The sequence below is a fragment of the Carex rostrata genome, chromosome 2 (genome assembly GCF_964058835.1).
Source record: "Carex rostrata chromosome 2, lpCarRost1.2, whole genome shotgun sequence".
Lineage (NCBI taxonomy): Eukaryota > Viridiplantae > Streptophyta > Magnoliopsida > Poales > Cyperaceae > Carex > Carex rostrata.
In genome coordinates this window covers 12,769,858-12,797,074 of record NC_135919.1, presented here as the reverse complement: position 1 = coordinate 12,797,074, position 27,217 = coordinate 12,769,858, and the positions used below count along the sequence as shown (strand labels likewise).

The 27,217-nt window shown below is 36.4% G+C and overlaps 3 protein-coding genes across 7 annotated transcripts; 2 read left to right on the top strand and 1 right to left on the bottom strand.

Annotated features, from left to right (window-relative positions):
- Window positions 1-2,879: 2,879 nt before the first annotated feature.
- Window positions 2,880-6,279, bottom strand: LOC144575618 (vacuolar protein sorting-associated protein 36-like). 3 transcript variants are annotated; one of them, XM_078325827.1, is made up of 9 exons: window positions 5,882-6,276; window positions 5,156-5,482; window positions 4,693-4,896; window positions 4,306-4,399; window positions 4,114-4,171; window positions 3,926-3,995; window positions 3,685-3,820; window positions 3,467-3,551; window positions 2,880-3,093 (listed from the first exon to the last, which is right to left on the bottom strand). In XM_078325827.1, exons 1-9 carry the CDS (start codon window positions 6,188-6,190, stop codon window positions 3,036-3,038), a joined length of 1,341 nt encoding a protein of 446 aa, XP_078181953.1. In that variant the 5' UTR covers window positions 6,191-6,276; the 3' UTR covers window positions 2,880-3,035. The 3 variants fall into 3 exon arrangements, 2 of the variants coding, with proteins under 2 accessions (XP_078181953.1, XP_078181960.1); XR_013518483.1 differs by lacking the exon at window positions 3,926-3,995 and having other exon boundaries at window positions 5,882-6,279; XM_078325834.1 differs by lacking the exon at window positions 2,880-3,093 and having other exon boundaries at window positions 3,463-3,551; window positions 5,882-6,277.
- Window positions 6,280-10,744: 4,465 nt separating this feature from the next.
- On the top strand, window positions 10,745-18,831 carry LOC144575590 (uncharacterized). Of its 2 annotated transcripts, none has more exons than XM_078325790.1 (13): window positions 10,745-11,067; window positions 11,157-11,218; window positions 11,554-11,641; window positions 11,726-11,787; window positions 11,886-11,982; window positions 12,069-12,419; window positions 12,885-13,838; window positions 14,004-14,285; window positions 14,436-14,537; window positions 15,872-15,946; window positions 17,734-17,869; window positions 18,343-18,385; window positions 18,503-18,831. In XM_078325790.1, the coding sequence occupies exons 1-13, from the start codon at window positions 10,972-10,974 to the stop codon at window positions 18,552-18,554; spliced, it is 2,400 nt and encodes a 799-aa protein (XP_078181916.1). In that variant the 5' UTR covers window positions 10,745-10,971; the 3' UTR covers window positions 18,555-18,831. The 2 variants fall into 2 exon arrangements, with proteins under 2 accessions (XP_078181916.1, XP_078181923.1); XM_078325797.1 differs by having other exon boundaries at window positions 18,472-18,668.
- Window positions 18,832-20,286: 1,455 nt separating this feature from the next.
- Window positions 20,287-23,485, top strand: NUFIP (GATA zinc finger protein). Of its 2 annotated transcripts, none has more exons than XM_078325816.1 (8): window positions 20,287-20,507; window positions 20,611-20,997; window positions 21,088-21,191; window positions 21,317-21,411; window positions 21,705-21,774; window positions 21,964-22,054; window positions 22,265-22,327; window positions 22,617-23,485. In XM_078325816.1, the coding sequence occupies exons 1-8, from the start codon at window positions 20,430-20,432 to the stop codon at window positions 23,199-23,201; spliced, it is 1,473 nt and encodes a 490-aa protein (XP_078181942.1). In that variant the 5' UTR covers window positions 20,287-20,429; the 3' UTR covers window positions 23,202-23,485. The 2 variants fall into 2 exon arrangements, with proteins under 2 accessions (XP_078181942.1, XP_078181935.1); XM_078325809.1 differs by having other exon boundaries at window positions 21,085-21,191.
- Window positions 23,486-27,217: the final 3,732 nt, after the last annotated feature.

The following is a 27,217-nucleotide window of genomic DNA, read 5'->3' as shown; positions in this document are numbered from 1 at the left end:
CTGATGAGAGAGGAATTGAAAAAAATTTGGAGAGCACTTGTGGATCAGTTCTGAAAAGAAACTTGGACGTGTGCAAAATAAGGACTTCTATTGGGCAGGCTTTAGCCCGAAGTCCTGTCCAGTCGAGTAGAATGGAATAAAGATTATAACTGGATCGACCCGTTTCATGAGAAAAATTCGGATTCGACATTGTCTATTCGAAGCTCGAAAACAAGTCCGATTCGGAAAAAAACACAAATACACAAAGCCACAGGAGAAAACTCGATAAGCATATTGGTATGTTTATTGGTCATATTTGGTTATGAAGTAAAGTTAATGAGGATTAAATTGCTTAAAATTTTGTATTTTGTTTGATAGTTTAATTTGTGGATTAAATTAATCTTTCATGTAAGTTTTTTTTGGCAAAAGTGGTATTTACCACCTGTTTCATTATGAAACGATAAAGTTCATACAAAAGATCCAAAATAAGATGCTAACATACATACCAACTAGCATCAACATCTAAACACTACTAAATCTCTAACCACATATCAAAATAAGAGTAGGACCAAAATAACAACTAACATCATAGTCTAACAACTAAAAGTATACTATGTAACTATCATATGATGAACAAGTAAAACTAAATGGAATCAGTAATGGCTAAAACACTAGAAGAGGAGGCACTAGCTGATGAAGATACATCAAAAGGCTCTGTCCCTCAAACACTAAAAGTCTAACAATTAATGGCTAAAACAAATAAAAACTAGGCAAAAGGCCAGCAGCACGATCAATAGCATCATAAATTGCTCTGTCCCTCAAATACTCAGCTAGGTCCAACCCTTCTAAACCAAGACCAAGGTCCTCGTCGGAATCTAGCAGGGAGCTGTCCTGGTCCTGTGTGTCTGAGTCTGATAGTACAATCAGAGGGCCCATTTGAGTCAAAGAAGATACATCAAAAGGCATAATCAAAGATAACTTTAAAAAAAGAATTATCTAATCGAGATTTACACCAATATAAAGTGAAAGCAATAATAGAAGAAGCTACTACTCTAATATCATGTACTGGAGAGTTTTGAAAACAAATCTTTCATGTAAGTTATTGGAAAATGAACTCATATTTATGATAATTGGTCCTACTAATGGAGTAAGCATGAAGTAAGTTCATCTACCTAAAAAGTTTAAGGTGAAATAGCTTGCTTAGGATCAGTGTAGTAATATTCGGTCTATTCGACCGAATATTCCTATTCGATTGCAATCCAAATAGAAAATCTATATTCGGTCCGAATATGGAGTTCAGAGCATATTACAGGTTCAGAGTATATTAATAGTGATAAAATACCGGTTTATAGTATATTAACAGTGGTTTATACCACATATTATCGGTTTCGAGTATATTAACGATTTAGAGTATATTAAAAGTAATAAAAATATCGGTTTAGAGTATATTAACAATGGTTTATACCACATATTAATGTATATTTATTTATATATACATGAATTTTTATTTAAAATCCGCCTATATAAGTCCGTATAAAAATTTGCATATGTGACCGTATACTGCATATGCGGTATGCGGTGGCTTTCTGCATACTGCATATAAACCGAATATTAAAACACTGTTTAGGATTAACTCACTGTTTACTCCATCTTACTTCTTTTATTTTACTCCTTATTTGACTCTTAAACGTGGAGTAAAAAATTTACTCTATCTCTTACTCCACAACTAAATATGTCAATTCTACTTAGAATCCATTTTCCAAAACAAAATAATGAGAGAAATATATGTCTGTTCCAATTCCCAAGCGAGCACCATCACAACCTGAGGCCCACCCGAACGATCAACTCTCATTTCACTATTATCAGGCTCAAAATTCTCTATAGCAAAAAAAAAAAAAAGAGAATGAGAAATTGGGAACAATTAAATTTCGATCAGACGGTTACGATTTAGCAGCAAATACCAATCTGCTGCTGAGGCTTCCTCAGAGTGCAAAGCCCTCATCTCTTTAGGCAGATCCATGCCAGACTAATCATCATTTCTTGCATCAAGGGCTCTTTGCTCTTCTCTCAACCTCGAGATTATCTCCAATCTCCTCTCCCTCCCTTTCACCTCCTGTTCTATTTCCTACGCTCATTCCCTCACCCCTCTCCACCCACACTCCGTACTCATTGTTACATCCACCTCTTGGCATTTTCCTATCCTCCTCTCTAATATTTTAAAATGAGATTGCATGGACCGCATATGCTATCGAATATGCTTATGCAGTGGTCTTCCGCATACAGAATTTCATGCAGTCAAGTTCTTGCGGTTTTAAATATACGAGCACATATACGGTCCAATAGACTTGAAAAAAGCCTAAAAATTATTTTACGGTGAAAAAGATTAGAATCTATAACCTTTATAATATGGTAAGGAATACAAACCACTTGACTAAATAAGTCTTTAGATATAAATTAGTTTTATTTTATCTATATTTATTTAACAAAGCATAGTAAAACTGCATTTGTGACTGCATATCCAGTATGTAGTAACATTTACGCATGCATGAACAAAACCGCATTTTAAAACACTGCTCCTCTCTATGCTACTTCCTCTTCTAGTATATGGTCTCCTCAAATTTTGTGTTATTAGAGAATGCATAGAAAACAAGGGTACATCGTATATGGACTAGGGCCCATATACCAGGATTTAGTTCGAACCCGGCCCTTTCAGATTTTAAAATTTGAATTAGCGCCGAGTTTAGGCTTTAGCCTTATTAAAAATCAGTTCAGCTCGTATGCACATGGACAAGCCCGGCTCATTAGCAGCATGGTGCAAATCCGGCTCTTCCCCACTGTATTGATATATAATCCGTCATCTAAGATTTCTGAAGTTAAAAAAGACAAAGAGACGCTTAAAGAAAGAAATAGCATTTTACATCGACCAGATATGCCCGTGGATGTCAAAATTAACAAGCGTACAAACAGGCCCACAAAAAACCCACTGGCTGAAGCTGTACATCAGATGAGCTTGAAAAAAATATCACATTTGATACAATTATCGACTAAAGTCATCCTCAGCATGATACAGTTGTAGCTAAGACCCAGGCATTCAGTAGCCCGTGAGATTTGATCCTGGAAGCAAAAGCTTGTGTCAGACACATTCAGCATATATGTACAAGGTATACCATGCTACATGTAAAGCCATTTTCAATTTTATAAGAACTACAGTGGTCATCATATCATGAATCTAAAAAAAAATGTGATATATGTAAAGCCATTTTCATTTTTATAAGAACTATGGTGGTCAGCATCATATCGTGAATCTAAAAAATATGTGCCAACTTAATATGATGAAAACTCAATAGAGGTATGCAACACCAGTATTTCACCAAACAGCCCATGCTACATATATTGATAGTTCTGCCCAAAGATAATCGACAATTGCTGTGGCAATGTAACTTAAACATAGTGAAAAGAAATAGTCATCCAAAATTCAAAGACTTACGAGTATATATTAGTTGAATCAATTTCATTGAACAGATTGATGTAGAAGCGAAGGCCTTCAGCACTGACATCTCTGCACAGCAGGCCTGGTTTGTAAGAAAGAATACACAGTTTAATTATGTTCAAACATTTACAAGAATACACAGCTGTTATCTCTTTTAATTCATGTTCTTTTTAAACAATAGATTTGAACATATGAAATCAACTCAGTTCTAGTACCTCTGTTTTCAGCACTTAAAAGATGCTCCTTTGCCAAGGCTGGTGCAATCCCTAATGTGAATGCTGCATCACTGGGGCTTATTCCTTTTCTAAGAGCATCAGGCTTCTGTGCTAGGGATGATATTCTTGCAAAGACCTAAGAAATAAAAAGTAATAATATAGCTTCACAGAATTTCTCTTCTTCATTAAACTTTAAAGCAACTAAAAAACTAATAGAAAATTTTAAGAAAAATATCAGTACCTCATCATCACTGTGTGACTTATTTTGAATCACTTTCACCCCACTGTCAAACTTTCTCAGCATTACTGGGCTGGTTGTCATAACACCAAAAAAATTAAGGAATTTAAAAACCAACAATTAGTTCTTTTTTTCTCCTCCCAAAATTAGCTGAGAAATTTAGAGAAATTGAAATTTTAAATAGAACTTACACGTCAAATTTCTCCCATAGGGCACAAGCTTGCAAAAGGTCTTCTGGTGATATCAGCTCTGAAAAGATAGAAGGTAAATTATATGCAGACAGTACTAGGTCACTGAACTATTTATGATATTATATTTTCCATCACAAGGTTGCAAAGAGGTAGATATAAATATGCAGGAATTAACAATAATATGATATATACCTGTTCCTCTAGCTCGGTTGAAGAGACAATAGACATCGACCAAAGTAATCATTCCACCTGCCTTCTCAAGTGGTACCTTAACAAAGTCTGCAAGCTAAGAAAGATCCAAAAATGTAAAAAAGAAAAAAAATAATTCAGTGATTTTGCACATTTCGGGATTTTCTTTTGTCCTTCAGGAGAAATGTTGCAGAAGAAAACCTAATAAATTCTCTAAAGTGGATCTCACAAAGATACTAGTTTCCCTATGAATTACATCATACCACAACCATGTGCTTACACAGCGTAAATCTCCAAAACACACTGAATGGTTAGTTTATTTAATATATGGCATGCTGCGACAGTTATATGATTCTTTTCCTTTTGTGGAGAAAAAAATTCTACATGTACCTGGCGTGAAAGTTGTTGGTGATACAGAGCGCCAGCTGTCTCTTTCGTGACAGGCGATGCAATACCGACAATCAACAACCAATCTTGCATGTCTTGTTTTGAAACCGTTTCTTCATCATTTGAATTGGACTGAGAATTCGAGCCTGTAGCTAGTAGCTTTTGGCGCATTTTCTCTGCTAGCTGCACCATCTCCTTGGCTTTACTCTGTACAAATCACATTTTTTTCAATTTTTCTCAATAATCCAACGACTTACATCCTCAGGAGCACCTTGACTATATCACCTTTTAGTCATTGCATTTTATTAGGGTTTAATTTTAAGTACATGCTATCTCATTTTCTTCTTTTGTGACTTCCTAAGCAATTAACGTTCTCCTTGCAAATAAAGGGAATTAAGAAAATTTGCACACTCGGTATAACTGATAAAGTATTTAGGGAAAGGAAATAAAAAGGAATATCAATAACCATGAGGGCATTAAGATCCTGAAATGCATCTTGGAGACTCTTATCTGTGCTTTCCCAGCTCTCCTGCTCTTTCCTAAGAATCCCCGAAACGCCCACCACAGGCATTGTTATTTTCAGATCATTCACCCTAGCACCCGAACTGGAACCTTCCAGTCCTGTATTCCCTTGGTTAGCTGATGCAGTCAACTCCCATTCTCTTGCACGAATCACCTCCATAAATCTCCCATAAAACACATCCGGATCCATGTTCTTCCCGCGCATGACTAAAATTATGACAGTTGATCTTGTTCCCTTTTCACTGATGGTGCCATCGTTGGAGACCGCAACCTGGAGAGACATATCAAATTTCAAGACTTAGTATTCATTTGTAAGACCAAATGATTGGAGACAATTATTTCCATGGAATTTATTCTCAAGCATTTAGCACCAAATTTGGAAATTATGGGCATGGTCTGAGACATTCATTATTTAACAAGGCTTATGTCCACTCAAATATCCTCAGAATTATGATATAAAATGTATACAGATAATTCATGTAATGAGAGGCACAACTGCATAAATAAAACCCCCCCAATAAACCAAGCATTCAATACTAATTAAAGAAAGGACAGCCGAGTCCTGATTCGACTCTCACAAACCATAGATAACAACACAGCATGGCTACCCAGGGTCAATGAATATATGCGAGAGTAGATATTGAACGAGAAGAGAGAATGGTTACAGTGCCTGGAGGCGGACGCGAGGAGATGCGAACATGGAACGAATAGACATCGACTTCTTAAGAGGATATATCTTAATGATAGAAGGGAGAGAGATCTCGCGAGCAGAAGCGGATGCCTCGTCGATGAAGACCAGGCGATGAGATGTGAGGACGAGGAGGGAAGATTGGAAAGGGAGGAGCGGCGTGGGACGATCGGAGTCGTCGGAATCGAGATCGACGCCAGGGAGGAGACAGCGTTCGACCTCGCCGGGAAGAAAGATCGGGCGACATGAGGTAGTGAGCTGGGCAGCGGGGAGCCGGAATAAGGAGGCCATTGGGGACGGTAATGAATGGAGAGGTTGAAGACTTTGAAGTTGAGTTGGCTGGGATTTAGAGAGGAACAAGGCAAGGCATAGTCGCATAGACAAGAGTCCGATGTGAGAAGGCCACTGGAGGGTACCGTGCCAATTTTTATGGCAGAATTTTGATATGCACCCTCCTAAAATTTGGAAATTTATATACAATTTTATTTTATTCTGTATATACAAATTATATATCAAGCCCGTAGGCAATATATAATTTTATTACAAAATTATATATAATATTTACTTTAAAAAGAGTTATATTTAATTTTTAAATAAGAAATTTATAATTGAGGAGGGATCAAGTTACAACAAATTTTGAGTTACAACAAGTTACAACAACAATTTTTTATATTTTCAAAGTTCAAATCGTCGATCCAAACCGTTAGATGTGATCTCTACAATAAAATGTGCTTGGAGACCAAATTTTACATTTTTTGAAATTTTTTTACTATTTATTAAGATGGGTACAAAATTCAATGGTATGAATTTGACTAGTTTTTGTACCCATCTTAATAAATAGTAAAAAAATTCCAAAAAATATAAAATTTGGTCTCCAAGCACATTTTATTGTAGAGATCACATCTAACGGTTTGGATCGACTATTTGGACTTCGAAAATGTAGAAAACGCTTGTTGTAACTCAAAAAATGTTGTAACTTGATCCCTCCTCTTTATAATTATGGTAGCAAACTTATATGCTTTCATTTTTTAACTTGTTTTTTAAATCTCAAAATTATAGATATATTTCTCGATAAATGCAAATACCAAATCGATGCTTGCAGCATGTAATATATAACTTTAAAGTTTTAGATAGATAAATATGATTTTCTTCTTTGTGATCATCAATATTTCTAACATTAGATACTTCCAGTTAAAATTTAATAATACACGGCCAAAATAAAATACCTAACAACTATCTCACCTCTGAATTTAATTAATTTAAATTACAAAAATTAACTAAAAATAAACATAATTTTAAATTAGTATATTATTTACATTCAAACATGGAAAATTATCATTTGTTTGGGATGAAAGTTCCACGAGCATGGAATCTCACAAATCAATTCATGGAATACTTCACTTGTGAACAGTGGCAGTTATGCTGTACCAGGAGACCGTCATGAAAATTATCATTTTTATGAAATATGATGTTTTTACATTTTTAATTAGTCCAGTAGGTACTTGTATTAGTAGATCTGATTTAATTTAGTACAGAAATGCACCTTGTCGCTCTCTTAAAAATAAATCATCTTGCGCATTAACGTTTAACTATCATTTAGCTTAAGTGCCTTAAATTGCAATTTAATAGCACGTTTTGTTAAATAATTGCGATACATCCAGATTTTTAATCTAACAACAGTGCTACCAAAAAAAAAAAAATACAAAAATGATATATATTATTTTTTACAGAATGCATTCTGTAATATACAGATCCGACTTCCGAGTATAATATACTGACTACTACTTGCCAGTTGGATCAATTTTCTTTCCTAAGAAATTTTCATTGTAGATTTAAATATAGTTCAAACTAATAGGACATGATATTTAAATGGAGCACAGGTCACTTATAAATAACTTATAACGAAGTATATGTTATTTTAATTTGTCAATGATCCAATAAAGGAGTTCGTAAAAAGAGAATAAAACGTGAGAGAGGCAAAAATGCCTTTAAAAAGTATTCGAGAAACAGTGCATAAATCTAAATGTGTAAAGAGTAAAAACAAGAACCAAAAAAAAGAAAAAGAATAAACACTAAAAAGCAAAAAACAATCATTAAACGGTCCGCAGCTAAAAAAAAAAGAGAGGTTCAGAAATTTTTGGAGTGTTGACTTGTTGTGGCTGGGGACAACCGGACAAGGACCTGGGCGATTTTGTTTTTCTGGTACTGATTTCTATTTTTTATTTTGCTCCGTGGTAAGTGGTTACTTTCTTTATTTATTGAAAAAAGTATCTCCTTTAATAGTGGAATCACATGAGAACGAACACTTCTAGTACGAAATACTTTATGAAGGATAAAGCATCACTCAAGATACTAATTAACGAGCGGTAAGCGTGCATCTGCAATTAATGAGAAATGTATCTATGGAAATATGGAATAGAGTCGGTCTTCTTTTAAATTGTATGTATTTTATTAAAGAGTCTCGAACAGGTCTGAATTGATGGATTATTTATTTCCAACTAAAAAATTTAAATCCAATTACTGCAACTTGTCGGTCTAAATTATGTATGTATTTTCAATTGATTTGATTTGTTCGTGAAACATCTTTTATCCATCTCAACCATCAAAATTAAATGGATGGTGTAGATTTTTCTGAATGACCTATCAAACAAATGTTCAAATTACATAAAATTTGATTAGGAAGCCAACTACTTGTTCAACAATTTATCTATAATTTTGGTTTTTAATTTCCATAATCTAAATTGATTTGAGGAATATTATCAGCATCATCGAAGCAAGCCATTTTGATTGATTTAATTTTCCCCTTTAAGATATTTTTGTTTTGTGCCCAACAAATCTCTCATCATATTGTGTCTATTAGAAACTGAATCCAAAATATTTTAGAGACCAATTTGTAGTTTATTAGTTGAGCTACTAATTAGGTTTGTCCTTATAAAATATGTTAGTTTTATAAAATTAATTAAATTTCTCATTTACTTGTACCATACTACAATATAGTTTTTTAGTTTCTTTTGTGGTCGTTTTCAAAACAATCTCGAACCGAATCAATGCATAAAATAACAGTTCAAGATCAAATCTCTATCTACTTACATACCAATAAGAGGAAAAAAAAAATTCTCATCTCCAAAACCTTGATATCATTCAAATCGTGGATTGAGATTTACACGTGTCAAGACTCAAGAGTATCTCCATTCCATTTACAAAGAAATTATAAATGTTGATATCTATCACTTGCAATTTTAATTGTAGGGATACATGAAATTTGTTTATTTAACAATCTCACTGATTAATAATTTGATCTGAAAAAAAATCACATAAATTTTTGTAATTTGCTTTAAGAAACATAATTTTTTTGTCATATTGGTGTAATTAAGGTTACAAGATGGAAATATTCAATAACTAAAATAAAAGGTTTTTCAAATTGTTGATATAATAAATAAATTTAAATTTAGTAATTAACTAAGGTTTCACCCTTAGAATCACATATTTAACATAGCGGTGCGAGCTTTCGCCTGATTATGAAAAGACACATGTTCAATTTTTGAAAATAACATCTAAAAGATGCTGGATATAACTGGTTCTCTAATAAAAAAAATTAATATGAAAACTAAGACTTCCATGTTCACCCTTAAACCTTGTTTAGATGGAGAGTTGAGGAAGGAAGGGAAGGTGAAAAATAGAAGCGAATGAAATGAAATAGAAATGGAGATTAACATATTTAACCTTTTCGTATTTGGATGATTAATGAGGAAAAATAAATTTAATTTTTCTTTCCGTCTTATTTCTTATTTGGTTGATTAAAATTTAGAAGGATAATGAGAAATTCGGTGACTGTTGTAGGATTGTGATAAAAAACTTGTATAAGAATTATGTAGGTAAGATAGTGTTGGATATCTGTGTTATTTTTTTTAAAATATTTGCAAGAATTTTTTTTTTCCATACACTCTAAATTGAAAGGGAAACTAATAATATTAATTATAATAATACAATGTTAAATATTTCACATCGACATAATTATATCAACCAAAAGTGATTTGACAATTTTTTTTTTTTTTCATTCCCTCTCATCCTCTACTCTGACAAGGGAACAAAGAGAAGAGGAAGGGAGAGAGCGGAAATAAATCATATCCCTAATCGGTACTAATCAAAGACATACTTGTTCTAGAATTCAAAATATAAGAGAGAACAAAGCGGTGGATGATGAATTATGTATAAAAATTTGATGATTTCTTTCACCTTCAATTTAAAATATAGAAAAGATGAACTCACTACTTTCTCCTTTTATTATAATTTATCTTTTAGTAATCGCATGATAAGATGATACTCTTCAATATCTTTTTTGTTTGAGGAGAGATACTCTTTAATGTGGACAGGGTGACGGCGTAACGCGGTTTATAAACTCGCGCGTTTTGCTGTTTTTCTTCATTTTTACCGCTCCAAATTCCAGACTTGAAAAGGGTCCGTTGTGACCGCTGGATTCCTGCCTTGCACTGGGGATGCATATCAAGACCCGGATGCATTTTAAAACTGTTACTGGGTCCCAAATTTGTTCTGACAAGACACAAAAGATAAAAGAGTACGCCAGTGTCCCATGTTCATGTGTTGGAATAATTATTCTGTACAAACCCGTTGCCAAATCCAATTCTTCGTCTACCTGTGAACAAGTGATGATTTCATTGCCTTTCCCATCTCGTACGTAGACGTTATAAAATTCTTCTCCACTAACACTTCCAATATCTAAATGCCACGTCACTATTAGTGAAAATACGTACAATACCTTAACATAGAAAACATTTGGGGCACTGTATAGTAAAATATTTCCTTTGTGCGATTAGAGCCATCTTTCCGATTATTCCATCTTTCGTGCAAAACAAACCGACTCCTTTGTAGTTTCTGCTCAATTATTCGATACTTTCTGTCCTCGACTCCCGAAAAGCCCTAGTTTGCGAAAACCTAAGTACCCCAGCTCTCAGTTCGCCGTTTTGAAGATTTTAGTCGACTTGTTAGGTTTCGGTGGTAAGATTACAGCTATAATCGCTGGTGGATTTGAATTATTACTAGCTTGCAAAAAAATGAGTAGTAAGAAAGAAGACGACAGAAATGAGAAGATTATCAGGGGTCTGATGAAGCTCCCACCTAATAGGCGATGTATAAATTGCAATTGCGCGGTAATTTTTTTTTTTTATAATTGTTTTTGTGGTGGAAGGGAGAATTTCACGAATAATGAAATCAATTGAGGCCTAATTTGTTTTTACAGGGTCCGCAATATGTCTGTACGACCTTTTGGACATTCGTGTGCCTGTCATGCAGTGGAATCCAGTAAGTAGTTAAATTTTCTCAATTGAAATATTTTTAGATTGTTGGGATTGTGTTTTTTTTTTTAACTCGCTAACAATTTTGTCCATCATACTTTCAAAAAGACCAGGCTTAGTTGTTGAATATTTTTAAGACAAAGATCATCTCCTTTCGTTTATTTGTTTTCTATAAAAACACTTGTGACCGAGTGATTATAGCAATCACTATACTAGGTTCCTGGTTAAACTATTTTCTTTCTGTATTTTTTTTTTTGGTTGTAGTTCAATTGTCCTTGAATGTTTATATTTCCGATTGCCTAATTATACATGAATTTAATTGATTCTACTGTTTGTGCACAGTCGAGAGTTCACACACCGAGTAAAGTCAGTTTCAATGGCTAAATTTACCAAACAAGAGGTTGAGGCTCTCCAACAAGGTGGGAATCAGGTAAGAAACTAACTACTAGTAATGATTTAAATCCAAACAACATCTTATATATCTGATTTGTATTATTTTTTTTCTTTGGTTAAGCGCGCACGTGAAATCTATCTGAAGAACTGGGACATGACACGCATGAGGTTACCTGACAGCAGGTAAATACATGGTTACTTTCTTACTTTAGTAATTGTTTCGTCAATATGTATAATCAGCAAACCATTAGTTTACTTTTTTGTACATCTTTTATTTTCAGCCATCCTGATAGAATAAGAGACTTCATTAGAAGTGTATATGTGAATAAGAAGTATGCTGGAGAGAGATCATCCGAAACGTCTCCAAAGGGCACAGAGGTAATCAATTGCTTTGTGCTCTTTCCCTTTTTATCTGTACATTAATTTGTTATTCAGATATACCCTGTTTTAATTGTATCAAACAGAGCCTCAAGGCCAATGAGAGTGAACTTAGAAGGCCGAACTCATACCACTCCTTCTCCCAAAGCCCGCCATATGATAACCAATACGAAGAACGCCGGTATGGGAAAAATTCTGCCCTGGCACCAAGACGGTTGGCCTCTGACCGCGGATACGAAGGAAAGGTTCCCAGCTTCTTATTCAGCCCCGGCCGTGCACGTGAAAATGTCATGTTTGAAGATAGGTTTGCAAATGAGAGCTCTGGATCAAGGCTCTCTGATTTCTCTGTATCAAGTGCTGGAGATCAGTTTAGATATGATCCTCAGTCGCCTAATTCACCATACCAGTCAAACCAACACTCTAATGCACGTCCACAGGTTTATAGTTGTTTTAACTTTTATTTATAAAATACTTGTTTGCATTGGATTCTGGTACTGTCTTAGCAATGACCAGTTCTGCATCAATTTGATGGCACCTGTTTATACCTCAGTGGCAAATTGTATCCCCTATGCACTGTATTTCTGCAGCAGTTATCCTATCTTGTGCTCTGTGATGTTCTACATATGCTTTATATGAATCTTGAGATACCCTAAATGTAGTATTGGATGAAATTAGTTTTGGCTAGCTACCGATGCTGTTCAAATGCAATAGCTTAAAGCCTAGATCAATGCCACAATTACGAATTGCGTTTATGATCGTTATTCCTTTTGTGAAACCTGGTTTCCCTGATAGTATCATGGTTTTCAGGTACCATTAATTTGATGCACCAGTACTGGTGGTTGCTGTTGCAGTTGCATAATGTTACTATACATATTTTATGCTTTTATTGTTTCTTCACACAGAGAACCGCATCTTCAGGCAGTTTTGGGTCTTTTGATTCCAACAGCGTAACAGAGAGCACTTCAGAGCACCAGGCTGTGCAGTTGGCAAGTGGTTCCCAGCAGTCAGTTACATCACCGTCATCTCAGCTCCCTCCTTTGAGCAACAATCAAGTTGGTACTCGACCTGCTTTGGTCAGAGCGGTCACTTCATTCAATCAACTGCCTACACAACAACCAGCTGCCCCTACCTCTTCTGATACTTCTATAGATCTATTTGCTGGATTTAACGACCATAATACAACTGAATTAAATAGAACTCTTTTAGTTGGACCTGCAGTGACATCACCCACTGGACCTGCTTTGGTCAGACCGGTTACTTCATTCAATCAACCGCCTGCACAACAACCAGCTGCCTCTAACCCTTGTGATACTTCTATAGATCTATTTGCTGGATTTAATGAACAGAATACAAATGGATTAAATAGAACTCTTTCAGCTGGACCAGCAGTGACATCATCAACTGGACTTGCTTTGGGCGGATCAGCTGTTCAGTTCAATCAACCGCCTAAGCAACAACCAGCTGCCTCTACCCCTTCTGGTACTTCTATAGATTTATTTTCTGGGTTTAATGAACAGAATACGACAGGATTAAATATAACTGCTTCAGCTGGACCGGTGGTGACAGAAGTGGGCCCTGCTTCTACATCAATGGACCTCTTTGCTGGTTTCAACAACCAGGCTCCTGTAGATGTGAAAGATGGAGGGTGGGCGAACTTTGGTTTTTCTCAGCAGAAGCAAGTTTTTGTCGCTAATACAAGCATTCAGTCATCTCCAGTGGTGACCTCAACTGGAAATGATTTGACAAGGGGAATGCATCCACTGATAGGTCAGGTTCCAGTTAACAGGTCAAATGCTCCTCCACAGGTTCCACAAACAGTAGCAAAGGCACCATCTGTAAATCCAGAAAGATTTCAGGTTAGTTGATACACTCATACTGGTCTGTTTGTACATTTGGAGGTCTAGGCTAGAGTTCCAATTCATATTAAAGACACGTATGAAGCACAACAAATTATATATTATGTATAATGGAGGCCCATTATTTTTTATGGCAATTAATTGTGCAAGTTGGTTATTCTTCAGCCTTGGAATGCTTTCGGTGAGTCAAGCAGCAGTGGCATGTATGCAACAAACACTCAGCCGTCTATGCCAGGCATGACACAGTTTTCTCCTGGCCCTAGTGCTCAGTTCTCTTCCTTAGCACCGGTTGCTGGCAATGAAGTGGCTAAACTGAGCACTCCACCAGCTGTACGACTGCCGGCACATACTCCCATGGCTCCAGTTTCTTCCCAACCACAGTCGGTGGATCAATGGTTTGCAAGTGCACGTGATGCTAATGTTTCGGCATATCAAGGAATTTCACAGGTTACTACCTGTTTGATGTCATTTCCTTTTCTTTTCTTTTTTTAATGGATGAAGTGGGTGCTGGATTGAGGCCAAAGTCTGAAAGGTAGTGAGGCCTTAACTATGTTAGTAGTACTGTACCAGCTGACCTCAGATTCTATGTGATTTCAGGACTTTATTAAAAGTGACATTCCCAGTGTAGCTGCTCTCAGTTCTTTAAATGGACCTACCAGTCTTACAGGAGAAATGCCTGCCTCCCTTCAGCCATTGCAGGTTGGTTACCTTTTATATTTCAATCTCATCTTGCATTTGCCAGCTGGTGTATTGCTATGAATTGCAATTGTGGAAGCCGACATTTTTTTATTGTTATGATAAATATTAGAAGAGGATATATTTGTTACGCGAGCATGGTTTTAGTGTATTTGGCTATTTGCAGTCATCTACACCTTATGGTGTATACACTGGATGTGTTGTTTCAAAGGTGCTCCGCACTTAATTTTTTAATGAATTCATATTACAGAAGTTATTGCTTATGTCTTCACAAATTATGCCCTTCTTTTCACCTTTGGTAAAAAACCTTGAAATTACGTATTTCCCCTTCTAAGATTCATAATATCATAGCTACCCTTCTAAATTTAAAAAATTCACAAATTTATCCAATTAATTTTTTATTAAAACTCATTTTAAATTTATAAAGTACTGATTTTACCCTTTATTAAAAAGTATTAACATAATGTAGCATGTGCAAAAGACCTAGTTGGTCAATCGGTGAGGGCAAAAGGCAGGTTCATTTCTTTTTTACTTCCGACGCATACACAACATTTAGGTATACTCTTGTGTGTGCGTCACAAGTAGAGAATTGAATCATTTGTCCTCGCAAACATGCTAATTAGAAGACTGAACGTTTCTCATGCATGCTGCATATTTTTTATTTTTTTTAATAATGGGCTAAATGGAAACTTCATAATCTAAGTGAGTTTTAATAGAAGAGATAATAAATTGGGTAAATTCGTGAGTTTTTGAAATTTACAAGGGTAAATATATTATTATGAATTTTTGAGGGGTATACATGAATTTCCCCCTTAAAAGAAAATAAGTTTGAAAAAGTGATGACAAGAGGAGCTCTTATGACTATCTTGGTTAGTTTTGGACTCTTTTGAGAATGATAAAATAAGTAGTTCTTTTGAAAGTGCAATTCCTAGCCTTACTAATGTACCAACCAATGTCATGGGAACTATGTCTTTACCACTTCAATTGTTACAGTTTTTATACCCGTTGATTTTTATATACCTAACTTCATCCTGAATAATATTATCTAATATTAGGAGGCATTAATCCTTTTAACACTGCTACTGTGACTGTGCCAGACAAACAATGTGGTAATTTACAGTACCTGATAAGGCAATCTTCCATTCCATAAGTTATTAAGAAGCAATTCCATTCTTCTTAATATTAGATACTTCTACTGTATACCAGTGCCAGACACAATGTAATACACATACCGGATCAGGCAATTCTCCATGCCATCAACGCATTATAAATCATCAGAAAAAGTACTTTGAATTTTTAACTTATTTTCGTGTTTTTTTTTTCTTGTAAAAATGCAGGGGATGCCATATCAGGCAATGCAATCAACAAATCCATTTGATTTTCCAGATGAATCAGATCTGCCAAATAACACGGTAAATGTTTATTATTACCCACATTGATTGTTTCCTATTTTGCATGGATTTGGACAGCGACTATGTTTCCTTGTGACACGGGATGGTTCAGAATCTCAGGTCACGATACATTTTTTTGCATGCATATTTTAGAATTATGATGTGTTTTATTATCTTTTGAAAGAATGCACAATTGTAATTATTTATAGCTGGAATAAAGATAATATGTTTGGGACTAAAGGCTTGGTTGTTGTTGTTGGAATAAAGATAATAATTGGCGAGAAAAAAAATATAGGGAACCAATGAAGAGTTCTGGTAATTAAACGATGTAAATGGCACAGGTATCTTTCTTCTGAAACGTGGAATATGAAGAACAATGGGTAGAGTAACGAGTAATAGAATTTTACAAAATTTAAAAGGGGTGTAGTTTACAAAATTTAATGGGGGGGGGGGGGGGGGTAAGTGCAAATCTTCAATTGGGACAAAGGAAAATGGAAATCTGGAGCAGTGGAGCATCAGTCCCACAATACTATCTAAAATTGGATTGGAACCTGCATATATATTGTGGCTTCTAGGAAGTAGTACCCTTTTTGCTATTTTCTCTGGCTGGATATACATATCCACGTGTATCAAAGGCTGCATCTTCTTAAAATTACATTAGTATTTTGATATGCCAACTAGTGTGACAGGTACATATTATAGGTGTATTCCATGAGAATCAATGTCGGAGATGGAAATAAACGTATGTGGGTAACATAGGTAGTGTCTGATATGGTGGTACGGCCTTTTTTTTTTTTTAAATTTAGGATACTTTATGGATACTACAAGTTACATGCAAACTATATTTAACAAGTACTTGAATTTGTTTATCTTTTTCTTTTAAAAAAGCAAACAAAAAATAAGATTGTAGAAGATTTTATCTTCCAGGAAATATCAATGTACAAAGGATGAAATTGGAGAATTGGAACAAAACAAATTTCATGGATTAGTAGGGTAAAATGTGAAAAAAAAAATACTAAAATCTGATTTTAGTGTATAGGTCATGTTTGGTCATGGAGTAAAGTTAATGAGGATTAATTTGCTTACTCCATCTTACTCAAATTTTACACCTCGTTTGGTAGCTTAAGTCATGGATTAAATTAATCCATATGGAGGAGTATGATGTTGGAAATGAACGCATGTCTATGATAGTGGGCCCTAAAGATGGAGTAAGCGTGGAGTAAGTTAATCAACCTAGAGAGGTGGAGTAAGCGTGGATTAACTCACCTCTTACTCCATCTTACTCCTATTTTACTCCTCATTTGGCTCCTTAAGCGTGAGTAAGGGATTACTCCACCTCTTACTCCACAACTAAACATGACCATAGTTTCCTTAGTCCCACAAGGTCCATAGAGATATTTCTTTAGATCTTTATACAACCAGAAGGTGTCTCTGGGTCTCTGCTCCAAGTCCAACTAAGGGACCTTGTATATGGGATCTCCTGAAGACAAGGCATGTGTTATTGCATGCATTCAGGTGCATCTTTACCAAAGCTGTCCAGTTAAATAAATTTAAAATAAATATGATATGCCACATAGTGTATCTGAGATGTATCAGATACATCTATATCAAGATACGTGATATCGATATGGTTGATTATATGGATCATATATTATCTTTTTTTCTGAAAGCAAACCATGTTCTTTTTTGGTAAGAAAGTTCACCTCAAGAGAGCAGTGCAAGAACACTTTTAAAGTTCTTCAATATCTTGTATAGTGCAAGTGAAGTTAACAAAAAGTAGATGATGAACTTATTGGTTTTTTCTGTAGTTTATGGACATGAGCCACATGCAAGCAGCATTGCCAGCTCAGCAGCCTGATGCTGATTATTACAGTAGTGGAGCATTTCGCCCTGAATTCTACACTCAGAATCCTACTTCCACATACGCCTCTCATTTGCCTCAAGGTATGTATACATACTGAAACCAGGGATGTAAAAAAGTCACGCTGTGACCGGATATGTCATGGCACGGCACATGTGCTGGTCACATGTCGTGACTCATGTGTCCCATGCCATGACCATTCGCGTGACGTGACCATCCTTCGGAAAATTGGCACGGCACGACACGTGGTCATGCGAGTCACGCGTGATCATGACAAATAGATCTTGATCTAATGGTGAATTTTGAATAAACTAACTTTATTTACAAAAAAATAGTCAAAATGTGACCAAACATGACCAGCCACGATTGGACACGACACTTGTGATCACAGCATGACTAAGGTGCCTTGACCATCCATCCCAATTTGGTCACGTCACATGAAAATCTGACTTGGTCACGGCACGCCGCGTATTTACATCCATAAATGAAACTGTGCAAAGAGATTGTAAATAAAGATGGAAAGGAAATGAAATGTGCTGATTTTATCATCTTTTAGGTGACATGCAGCAAATGAGAGATCAGGCCCCTCCTCAAATACTGTAAGCCCTTCATCCTTCATCCTTCTCCTCGTTTTTTTCTTTTTTCTTTTCTTTTTTTGTAATGATCAGACCCCCTTTTTTAATAGATCAGCTCAATGGGGACTTCTTTTTTAACAGGAATCCAACACCTCAAGGTTATCCATCTCTAGGCAGCAATCCATTTGCATGAAGAAAATTTAGGGCAAGACGATCTTGAAGTTTGATTTGTACAGTACCCAAAGAAGGGTGTTCAATTTTCTCTTTGTTTTCATTCTCTTATTCATCTTGGCAATTTATAATGTTTGGTAAAAACAAAAGTCGCTCTTCATGCCTGGTACCATTTTAGTGGGGTTCTGCAGGGTGCTATGGCAGAAACTTTACAACAGCTGAGTTGAGATTTGGCATGTTTGGCCATCATATTCTTTGTAAAAAGACAGATCTTGCAATATATATGTGATATTTCCTTTTTTTTTCTTGGTGTCCCTGGAATATTTATCTTTTGCAACGTTGACTTTTGCAAACGTACACTAGTAGTCTGTATATTTACTCGTTCAGTTTGGTTGTTCTGCATGAGAGGATTTACCAGTAGAAAACTGGCACATTATCTATTTGGATAATGTGTCTGGATTAGTTTTTTCTTTTTTGCATTTGCTTTTTGGGCAATGTTATGAGTTAATTTTTTTGGGGTGTCCGGTAGTGGTAATGTAGAAGTTTTACTTACCCCATATATAAATATAAGCTCAAGTTTGATGCATGTTTTGCTGGTCAATTGAATAGTTTGAACTTTGCAATGCTATGAATCTGTAAATCGTTGATGTATTATTAAATGATATGCAAACTGCATGGAATATGAGTTGATTTTTAAATATGCTGTCAGGATCGTCAATTGACAATTCACATCCCGGTTATGTACAACTTTAGTACTTTCAAGGATCATAATTCATTTTGCTCATCAACCCAAAACGTATGTTTTTTACTTTTTAACAAGTAGCCAATGATATTGTTTTTAAAACATGCTTTAACTTTGATGCTTTTTATGTGCACGAGATATTTAAATTACCATTTTATTGATAAGCCATAACAGATATTGGTACCCTGATTTTATCCTCCGCAAGTTGACACTTGCTTCAGTTTGTCCTGCATAATAGTCTGAAGAGCACAACTAAAGAGTCCCCTTTATCTATTAAAAATAATTCTCTGTTAAATGAAACTACATAATTATTAACAATTATTTATTAAGTGAACTAATTATTTGTACAAATTTATGTAAGGTTTATAATATTCTTTTTTGTTAACAATTAAATATTTTTATTTAACACAGACAATTATTCTGAAAGGAAATGTTAAGGACAGTTATTTAGAAAGTAACGGATGAATGCATAAGATTATCGTAACTGAATTAAGAAATTTTAATCGTACGGCTCATCAATTGGGCCGCAGTTCCTTTTATTTATTTTTTAATGACGGCGGACTTAATATCGGGTTTAGATCGCGCCTTCATGGTTAGCAAGAATTTCCTGCTAATGGAAAAAAAGCACGGGGTTAAGCTTTTAACAGAGTAGTTTTCGCTTTATGCAGTACACAAACCATATACCGTACTGTTGTGGTTATAGTCCGTGCGCTGTATAAAGAGAAAAATGCTCTGTTAAAATCTTTACCCAAAAACATTAATGCTTCCAAGCAAAATGTGAGTCGCACACTCCGCACTCCAGCAGCAAGGGAGAATTCAAAACATAATGGGCTCCACTCAACCCGTGCATCTTGAACTCTTATCATATTCGAACATTAGTTGGGCCGAATCTATTCCAAGAACTATTCCTTTACGCCTGTGAAAGTAAAACTATATCCGACAGGTGGGTTCCATGCACGGCGCCCGCTGTCAGTGAAAGTCGATGGGTTTAAGCAATGGTGTTTATTTCTCCAAGAACAATGAATCTTTTTCCGAAGGAGAATATCAGAGAGGTAAACTCAAGAAATTTGGGTTTTTGTAACTAAAACCCTACTTTCTCTTGCTCCTCCCCTCTCTATCTCCTACCTCCTCTCTCCCTGTCTGAAACTAGTAACCATGCTTCCCTTCTTCCCTCTCGGTTCGAAGCCAAACCCGCCTAATGGCGGCGGCGCCTCCGACTCAAATCCCTCTCAGGTATACCCTTTTTTTAATCTGTTTTTTTTTTTTTTGTAGTATTTTCAATCAAGTTTCCTTCTCCCCTTCCCGTTACGATGTTTATTTTCTTGAACTGTATTAGGTCTCCACGCTTCCGCCTTTTCCTCTGAACCAAGCTCCCCAGTTCAATTTCCCCAACGCAGCCAATATGGCCATGGCTATGGCCATGCTCAATCAGAACCCTCAAATGACCATGCAGTTTGGGTTGAATGCACTTGCGGCAATGCAATTTTTCGGTCAAGGTACAAATATCCAACAAAACATGGGGTTTCAAATGCAAGGTCAGATGCAAAATCTGAACATGCTAGCATCTCTTCAGTCTGCCAGTAATATGGTTCAAGGATTGAATCAGATAGCGATAAATAATCCGATTTTAACTCAAATTGCAAGCGGTTTTGGGGTTCCTCAAGCTAATCAAGGGTTAACTCAGCCATGTTTCTCTGGGGCACTACCACAAGGGACAAAAATGGTATGATTGTTGCATATTTTTGTATCATTCATACAAAGTGAGAGAGAGAGGTTACAAATTTGTATTAAGTACTGATATTTGGTATAGCAGAATAATGTCAGCCAAAGTACAAGCGTGGCAACAACAAGTGCAACTCATGACAATGCTTCTGGGAAAAGTTTTAACACAAATCAGCATAGCATCTCACAAACAAGGTAAATTTATCTTTCTACTACTTTTTCATAGTGACTGGTTATTGGTATTCTAAGTTGTAACAGGATCAAAATAGTTAACATTGATCCGTAGGACTGAGAATAAAATTTTAAATTTTAATTAATAGGTTCCAAAATAACAATTCGAGGCATAATTCGGGGCAGTTTAGTGGAAGTCGAGGAAGAGGCCCTGGTGCACAATTAAGTCAAACCAGAGGAAGGGGTGAATTTCCTTTTCTAAGTCTTTTTTCATTTTTTCTGAGTTATATATATTATCTCTGTACTTGAGAACAGAGCAGTGCTTCTATATACAGTTGTAATTTGTTCGGTACATTTCAGGTGTCCTTGTTTGCTATAATTAATTGCTGCTTGTATGCAGCAATTCTGTTTGTATGTTTTGATCACTCCTGTTATTATATTTTAAAGTGCATACATAATAAATAGAAGTTTAGTAAATGAAAATTGGTTAATTGTAATAAAATCAGTGTAGTAAAATAATCAAACAAATTTCTGTAGAGCAAGGCGATAGGAGAGACCTAGCACCTGCGGGAAAATCTCCTGGACCTGTGGAGAACAATAAAAGGAGGTAAGGTTTGATATTTTTTTTTATGAACATGTTTATTATTTAGATAATAGAGCATGTTTTTATTTTTAATGGCAATAGAATTGACATAAGGAAATGCATTCCCGAGGCAAAATAAAACCTCAATCCCCTTTATCATTATACATTTTTAAACATCTTTACTTCATTTCTTTTCGTTTTTGTCTTTATTAGGCTACCGACAATTAAGTACGATGAGAATGAAATTAAACAGTGGCGTGAAGCTCGTAAGAGAAACTTCCCTACTGCTTCCAACATAAAAAAGGTTTGATCTCTGGTCTGTAACTTAGCATGAGAATTGACCTGTTCCAGTTTGTTATGAGTACCAGCATGTTGTTGTCAGTTCCTTTTTTTTTCCTTGGGTATTGGGCAATGCCTAAATGATACCAAATTTTCACATAACTGGTATGCTGTTTTGTACCAGAATTAAACCTGACTTGCATCCGAATTAAATTGATTAACTGTCTTTATGTAGAAATTGACTGCAAAAGGTAAAAAGGCCAAGAATGAGAATGACGATACTGAGCTTAGAAGACAGGTAAAATTAACTCTTAAATCTTTTTGAGGCAATTAGGACTCAACTTTTATATATTATCACAATTGCTTAATTGAATTCCTGATTTAGTATCACTTTGTTTGCTTTTCACACTGCTACCTTGCTGCCGCCTGGTCATTTTAGTCTTTACCACTCTTATTTTTCAATTTTATTTGCAACCTTTTGTTACCAATTAAAAAAAATCTTTTTTCTTGGTATGTATATCAGTGACCATACACTGTTTTCTTCACTACTTTTTTTAACTTCATTGGGTTTTTTCTTTCCTTTCTAGCAAATGAAAGAAATCTTGGCCAAGCAGCAAGAGCTGGGATTTGAAGTAGCTGAGGTGCCACAACATTATTTTGTTAAGTCCAATAATCAGACCTATAGTATGGATCGAACCCAAAACCGCTTTAATAACAAGAGGGGCAGGCACGAGGGCCGAGGCAGATTTCATGACCGGAGGGACTTCTCTTCACATCCCGATAATACCAAAAATGCCCGTGTTATGAAGGCTAGGGAACCAACCTTGTTAAAGAAGCTTCTTGGTGCAGAGATTAAAGCAGATAAGCACAGGATATTGCATGCTTTTCGATTTATGGTTTTGAATTCTTTCTTTAACCAATGGCCTGATAAACAATTGGTGTTCCCACCTGTGGTTAAAGAAATGGGGATGGACAGTGAAATTACTGAAGGAAATGAAGAGGAAATAAAAAAAATGAAAGGTGCAAGTAGATTGATTGGAAGTGAGAGTGAAAGTGAGAATGAGAGCGGAGAGGAGAGAAAAAATGAGAGTGTAAGTGGTATGAGAGGGAGAGAGAAAGATGAAGAGAAGGAAGAATATGAGAAACCAGAGGAAGGAGAGATCACTGATTAAGTGCCAAGAGTTATTTCCATATGCTTGAAACCCTAATGTTTTTAATTCATATTTGCTGGTTTGTGTTTTAAATTCTGGAGGCTCCACAAATCATACCCTTGGGTTGGATGGATATGTATACCTTTCGTTTGGTGAGGTATTCAAGCTGTCTCTTATTCAAATTTCTTAGTTGGAAGTTGAAGATTTTATTTTGTTGTATATATAAGCTATTTTTGTACTTGAAATTTGACAATTTTTTGCTTTTATATGATCATTCGGTGTATTCCATGTGGAACAGTTCCTTTGTTTTTCTTGTTTGCAATTTAAATTTCTCAAACTGGTGTTACGTCATGTGCTTCGTTGATTACAGCCTCAATGTTATAAGAGTGCAGGTGAAAGATTGCCAGTACCGTTATAAGCCAAAATTCAATGCACTGTCGAACCCACAAGCCACAAGCAAGCGATGAATGGAATACTGAGCATTAAATAGGCATTTAGGATAAGAATTCGTTATGTTGTATAATTAAAAGATGCTTATTGGTTACTGCTTAAATTGACGAAAGCGCAAAATTAGCTTGGTGACAATCACCACAATAAATAAATAGATTGGTCATGCTTTTTTTTCTGTGGTCAGAAATATTTTTAGGATGCTTAAGAGTTAAGAGCTGTGTATTAAATGGCGCTGGTCAGCTGGTGTATGTAGGTCTCTATCAAATTCCCCATCTCTGTACCCAGCTTGGCTGAGGATGTGACATTCAACTAAAAATCTTTCAATAATAGGTAGATTCAACAAGGGAGTAATGATTTATTCCTATTATAAATTGGCTTTGCTGTTATGTGATGGGATATTTTATTTTTTGGGACGTGAAGTCGAAAATTCCAGATATCTTCTTTATTTAAGAAATGCAAAAAAAAAAAAAAAATTGAATTCCTACAAAAATTAGAAGTAGAATTCGAAATTCAAGAAGGTCAGGAATATCCAAAATTTTTTAGTTACTACTTCAATAATTTAAAATTAAACAATCACTGCTCAAAATCTCAGTATGTTGCCATATTGAGACCCTACTAAAGTATTGCAGAGACTTTCAATTGAAGTGTTGTATTAGGGTTGCAAGTACGTTCTTCTCTTGCCATATAGAGTCACTACTAGAGTACTCTAACCACCTTTAATTGGAGTGTTGTATTAAGATTGCAAATGTCCTATTATCTTACTATCTGGAGACACCACTCGAGTGCTGCAAACACCTTAAATTAGAGTGTTGTATTAGGGTTGTAAATACCCTATTATTCTGCCATATAGAAATACAAGTAGAGTGTTCTAGACACATTCAATTGGAGTGTTGCATTAGGGTTGTAAATGCCCTATTATCTTGCCATCTGGAGACATTACTAGAGTGCTCCAAACACCTTCAATTGGAGCACTCTAGTAGTTTCTCTATGATACGGGCTATGTGAGGTAGCAGGCCGTATGCTAAAATTGGGTTCAACTGGGCTCGTCCTGCTATAGGTCACAGGCCGAGAGATGATCAACTCAGAGAGATCAAGGGATGATCTCGGATTTCGAACTCCGGAGGTCAATAGATTACCTCGGAGATAAGGGAATGGACCCCGGAGATATCGTACTCTGTCCTATCTGATATCTCAGAGTGTGAATATAAGAGAGCAAGTGTGTAAGAGAGTAGGGGTGTATCTCTACGTTCGCCCTTTTCCTGTGAAAGGGATGACCTTATATAGCATTCTCTACGTACCGCCTTCCCCCTGCCAGGGTAAGGCAGAACGTGAATCAGTTATACGGTTATGTGAGTGTGACCACTTATGATCGTGTGATCGTGGCCGTTAGGAGGACGAGGTCAGTAACCTGCGTGGATACCAGTTATAAGTGGTTATTTGACTCAAGGAAGCTTTTGGGGCTTTTATCCCCCGAAGCGTAGGCTGTCTAAGCCGTTTATTGGGCCGGTTTATTATGGGCCTCAATCGCGGACTTTGCATTGTATCCCGGGTTGGCCTCGCAGAACGAGGTCCTAATCCCGGCCTTGTTCATGGCCCAGATTGAAGCTATATGGGCCACGGAACATGGCCCTATCATTAGCCCCCGAAGTCAAAAGATATCGCATACGGATGCTTTTGACTTGAAGTCATTTACGAACACTAAGGCCTAAAAATAAAGTATCTCGGGATGAAAAATAAACATTTCTTATTACTTTTCCCACCTTACATTTATTGACTACTTGCGAACACAAAAAGTTACAATAGACCCCTAAGTCGGAAAAGCTTATTCGGAATCGGACTGCCATTGTTTGTATTTCCTTTTCGGAGTATATCGTCGTTTGGATAAATATTTCGCGCAGGGCTGGCAAAAGAAGGTTCGCCACCTCGGGTCATCCTTATCCTTTGGTAGGTATTCCGTTATACACGGGGGATGCCATGCTTCTTTGCATTCCAAGCATGTGAACATTTCTTGTCGTTTCCCATACTGTTTGCACGTCGGACAAAAATCTACCTTATCTCGGGAAGAAACGCTGTTGTCCGAATTTTGTCCGAGGTGGGTACTCATAGCGTATTTTCTGAGTTTAGCGGCATATGTCCGATGTTTTCAGATTATATATAACAGTTCATACAGACGCGGTAAATTTATTATCCCGTCGTTCGATACGTGGTAAATTATTATTATTAACTTTTTTTTTTTTTTTTGAGCTTGAATGGTAAATGAAAATATCGTGGGATAGGTCGGAGGGAAAGGAATCGGTATGGTTCGTTATTCACCCCGTGGTAGAGCCCCCGAGGTACAAATATGAAAATGAAAAAAACAAAATATTTCATTCACAAGTTGAAACATTAGATAGGGTCATATTAGTCTACAACAAAAGTAAATAGCTAGACCTATTAGTCTACAACGAAAGTAAAAATAGTGATGCTCCGCATGCATTTCGGTTTCCATGCTCGGCAAAGAGTCGCGTGTGATGTCGCTTTTGCACAACAACAAACATCACACCCGACGAGATGGGCCTAACAGGGGAAGGAAGCATGTAAGCTTACTATCCCTCCAGGAACCAGACTCGTGGGGGAGGTGGACATTGCCACAGGAAATGTCCCGGCTTGCGGGGGTCCTCCCTGGCGATCCACTTCAAACACGAGGTATGGGCCTTTTTCCCACAATACCAACAAGATGGTAATCGGGTTCCAACATCCAACTTCTTGCATACTTCGCAGGTCAGAAGGGGAACTCCATACACATCTCGCGGCCCGGCGTGCAGGAGGTCGTCTTCATCCGAACTACTTTGCTCTAGTTCGGCCCAGTTAATGGCATCCTCCTCGGGGGGTTGTCCTAATTTGATCCCCATCTCGAGGAGGTCACCTAGGGTGAATTTCTCGTTATCGATAACCCACTCTAAAGTCTCAGAGTCCCAAAATTGTAATAACCCCTTTTTAATTTTCGGAGTTATTCGGGCCCTAAGTCCTGAGTGGGATAAACTGGAAGAAGAGGCATGGGGAAGCCGCGAGGTGGAGCCCGCGGGCTTTGTCCCAAGCAATTTGCGTTTAAGGGCTGCTCGTGTAAGCGGCATAGTGGGTATTTCTCCGAGATGAGGAGAGGAAGGATGAGTTAGGACATGCCTCTGCCTGGCGCAATGTGAGGATATTTATAGGTGGAAATGTTATCATAATGGTAATAAATGTAGTGGGACCCATAGAAACCCTCGTGCCTCGGTAAAACGAGGCGTCGTCAGATTTGACCGGATTTGACGAGAACCTTCAAGTTCCCAAGGCGGCGTCATTTAATTGATACGACAACGTCTCATATTTTCGAGATTTGACCGGAATACCAGTCAGAAAATATTAAATGTTCTCGGAAATCGAAGCGTCACTGTTTTTCATAATACGGGAAAATGGAAGAATGTAGATAATTAAATTATTAGGGCAAACTAATCACGGAGAATAGGAGATGGATCCTTTCATACAATCCTTACAGGAATTACATTGAAGCAAAAAGTAGCCCTCCTATAGTTTATACATCGGGGGAAAGGAAAGTAAACAAAAGA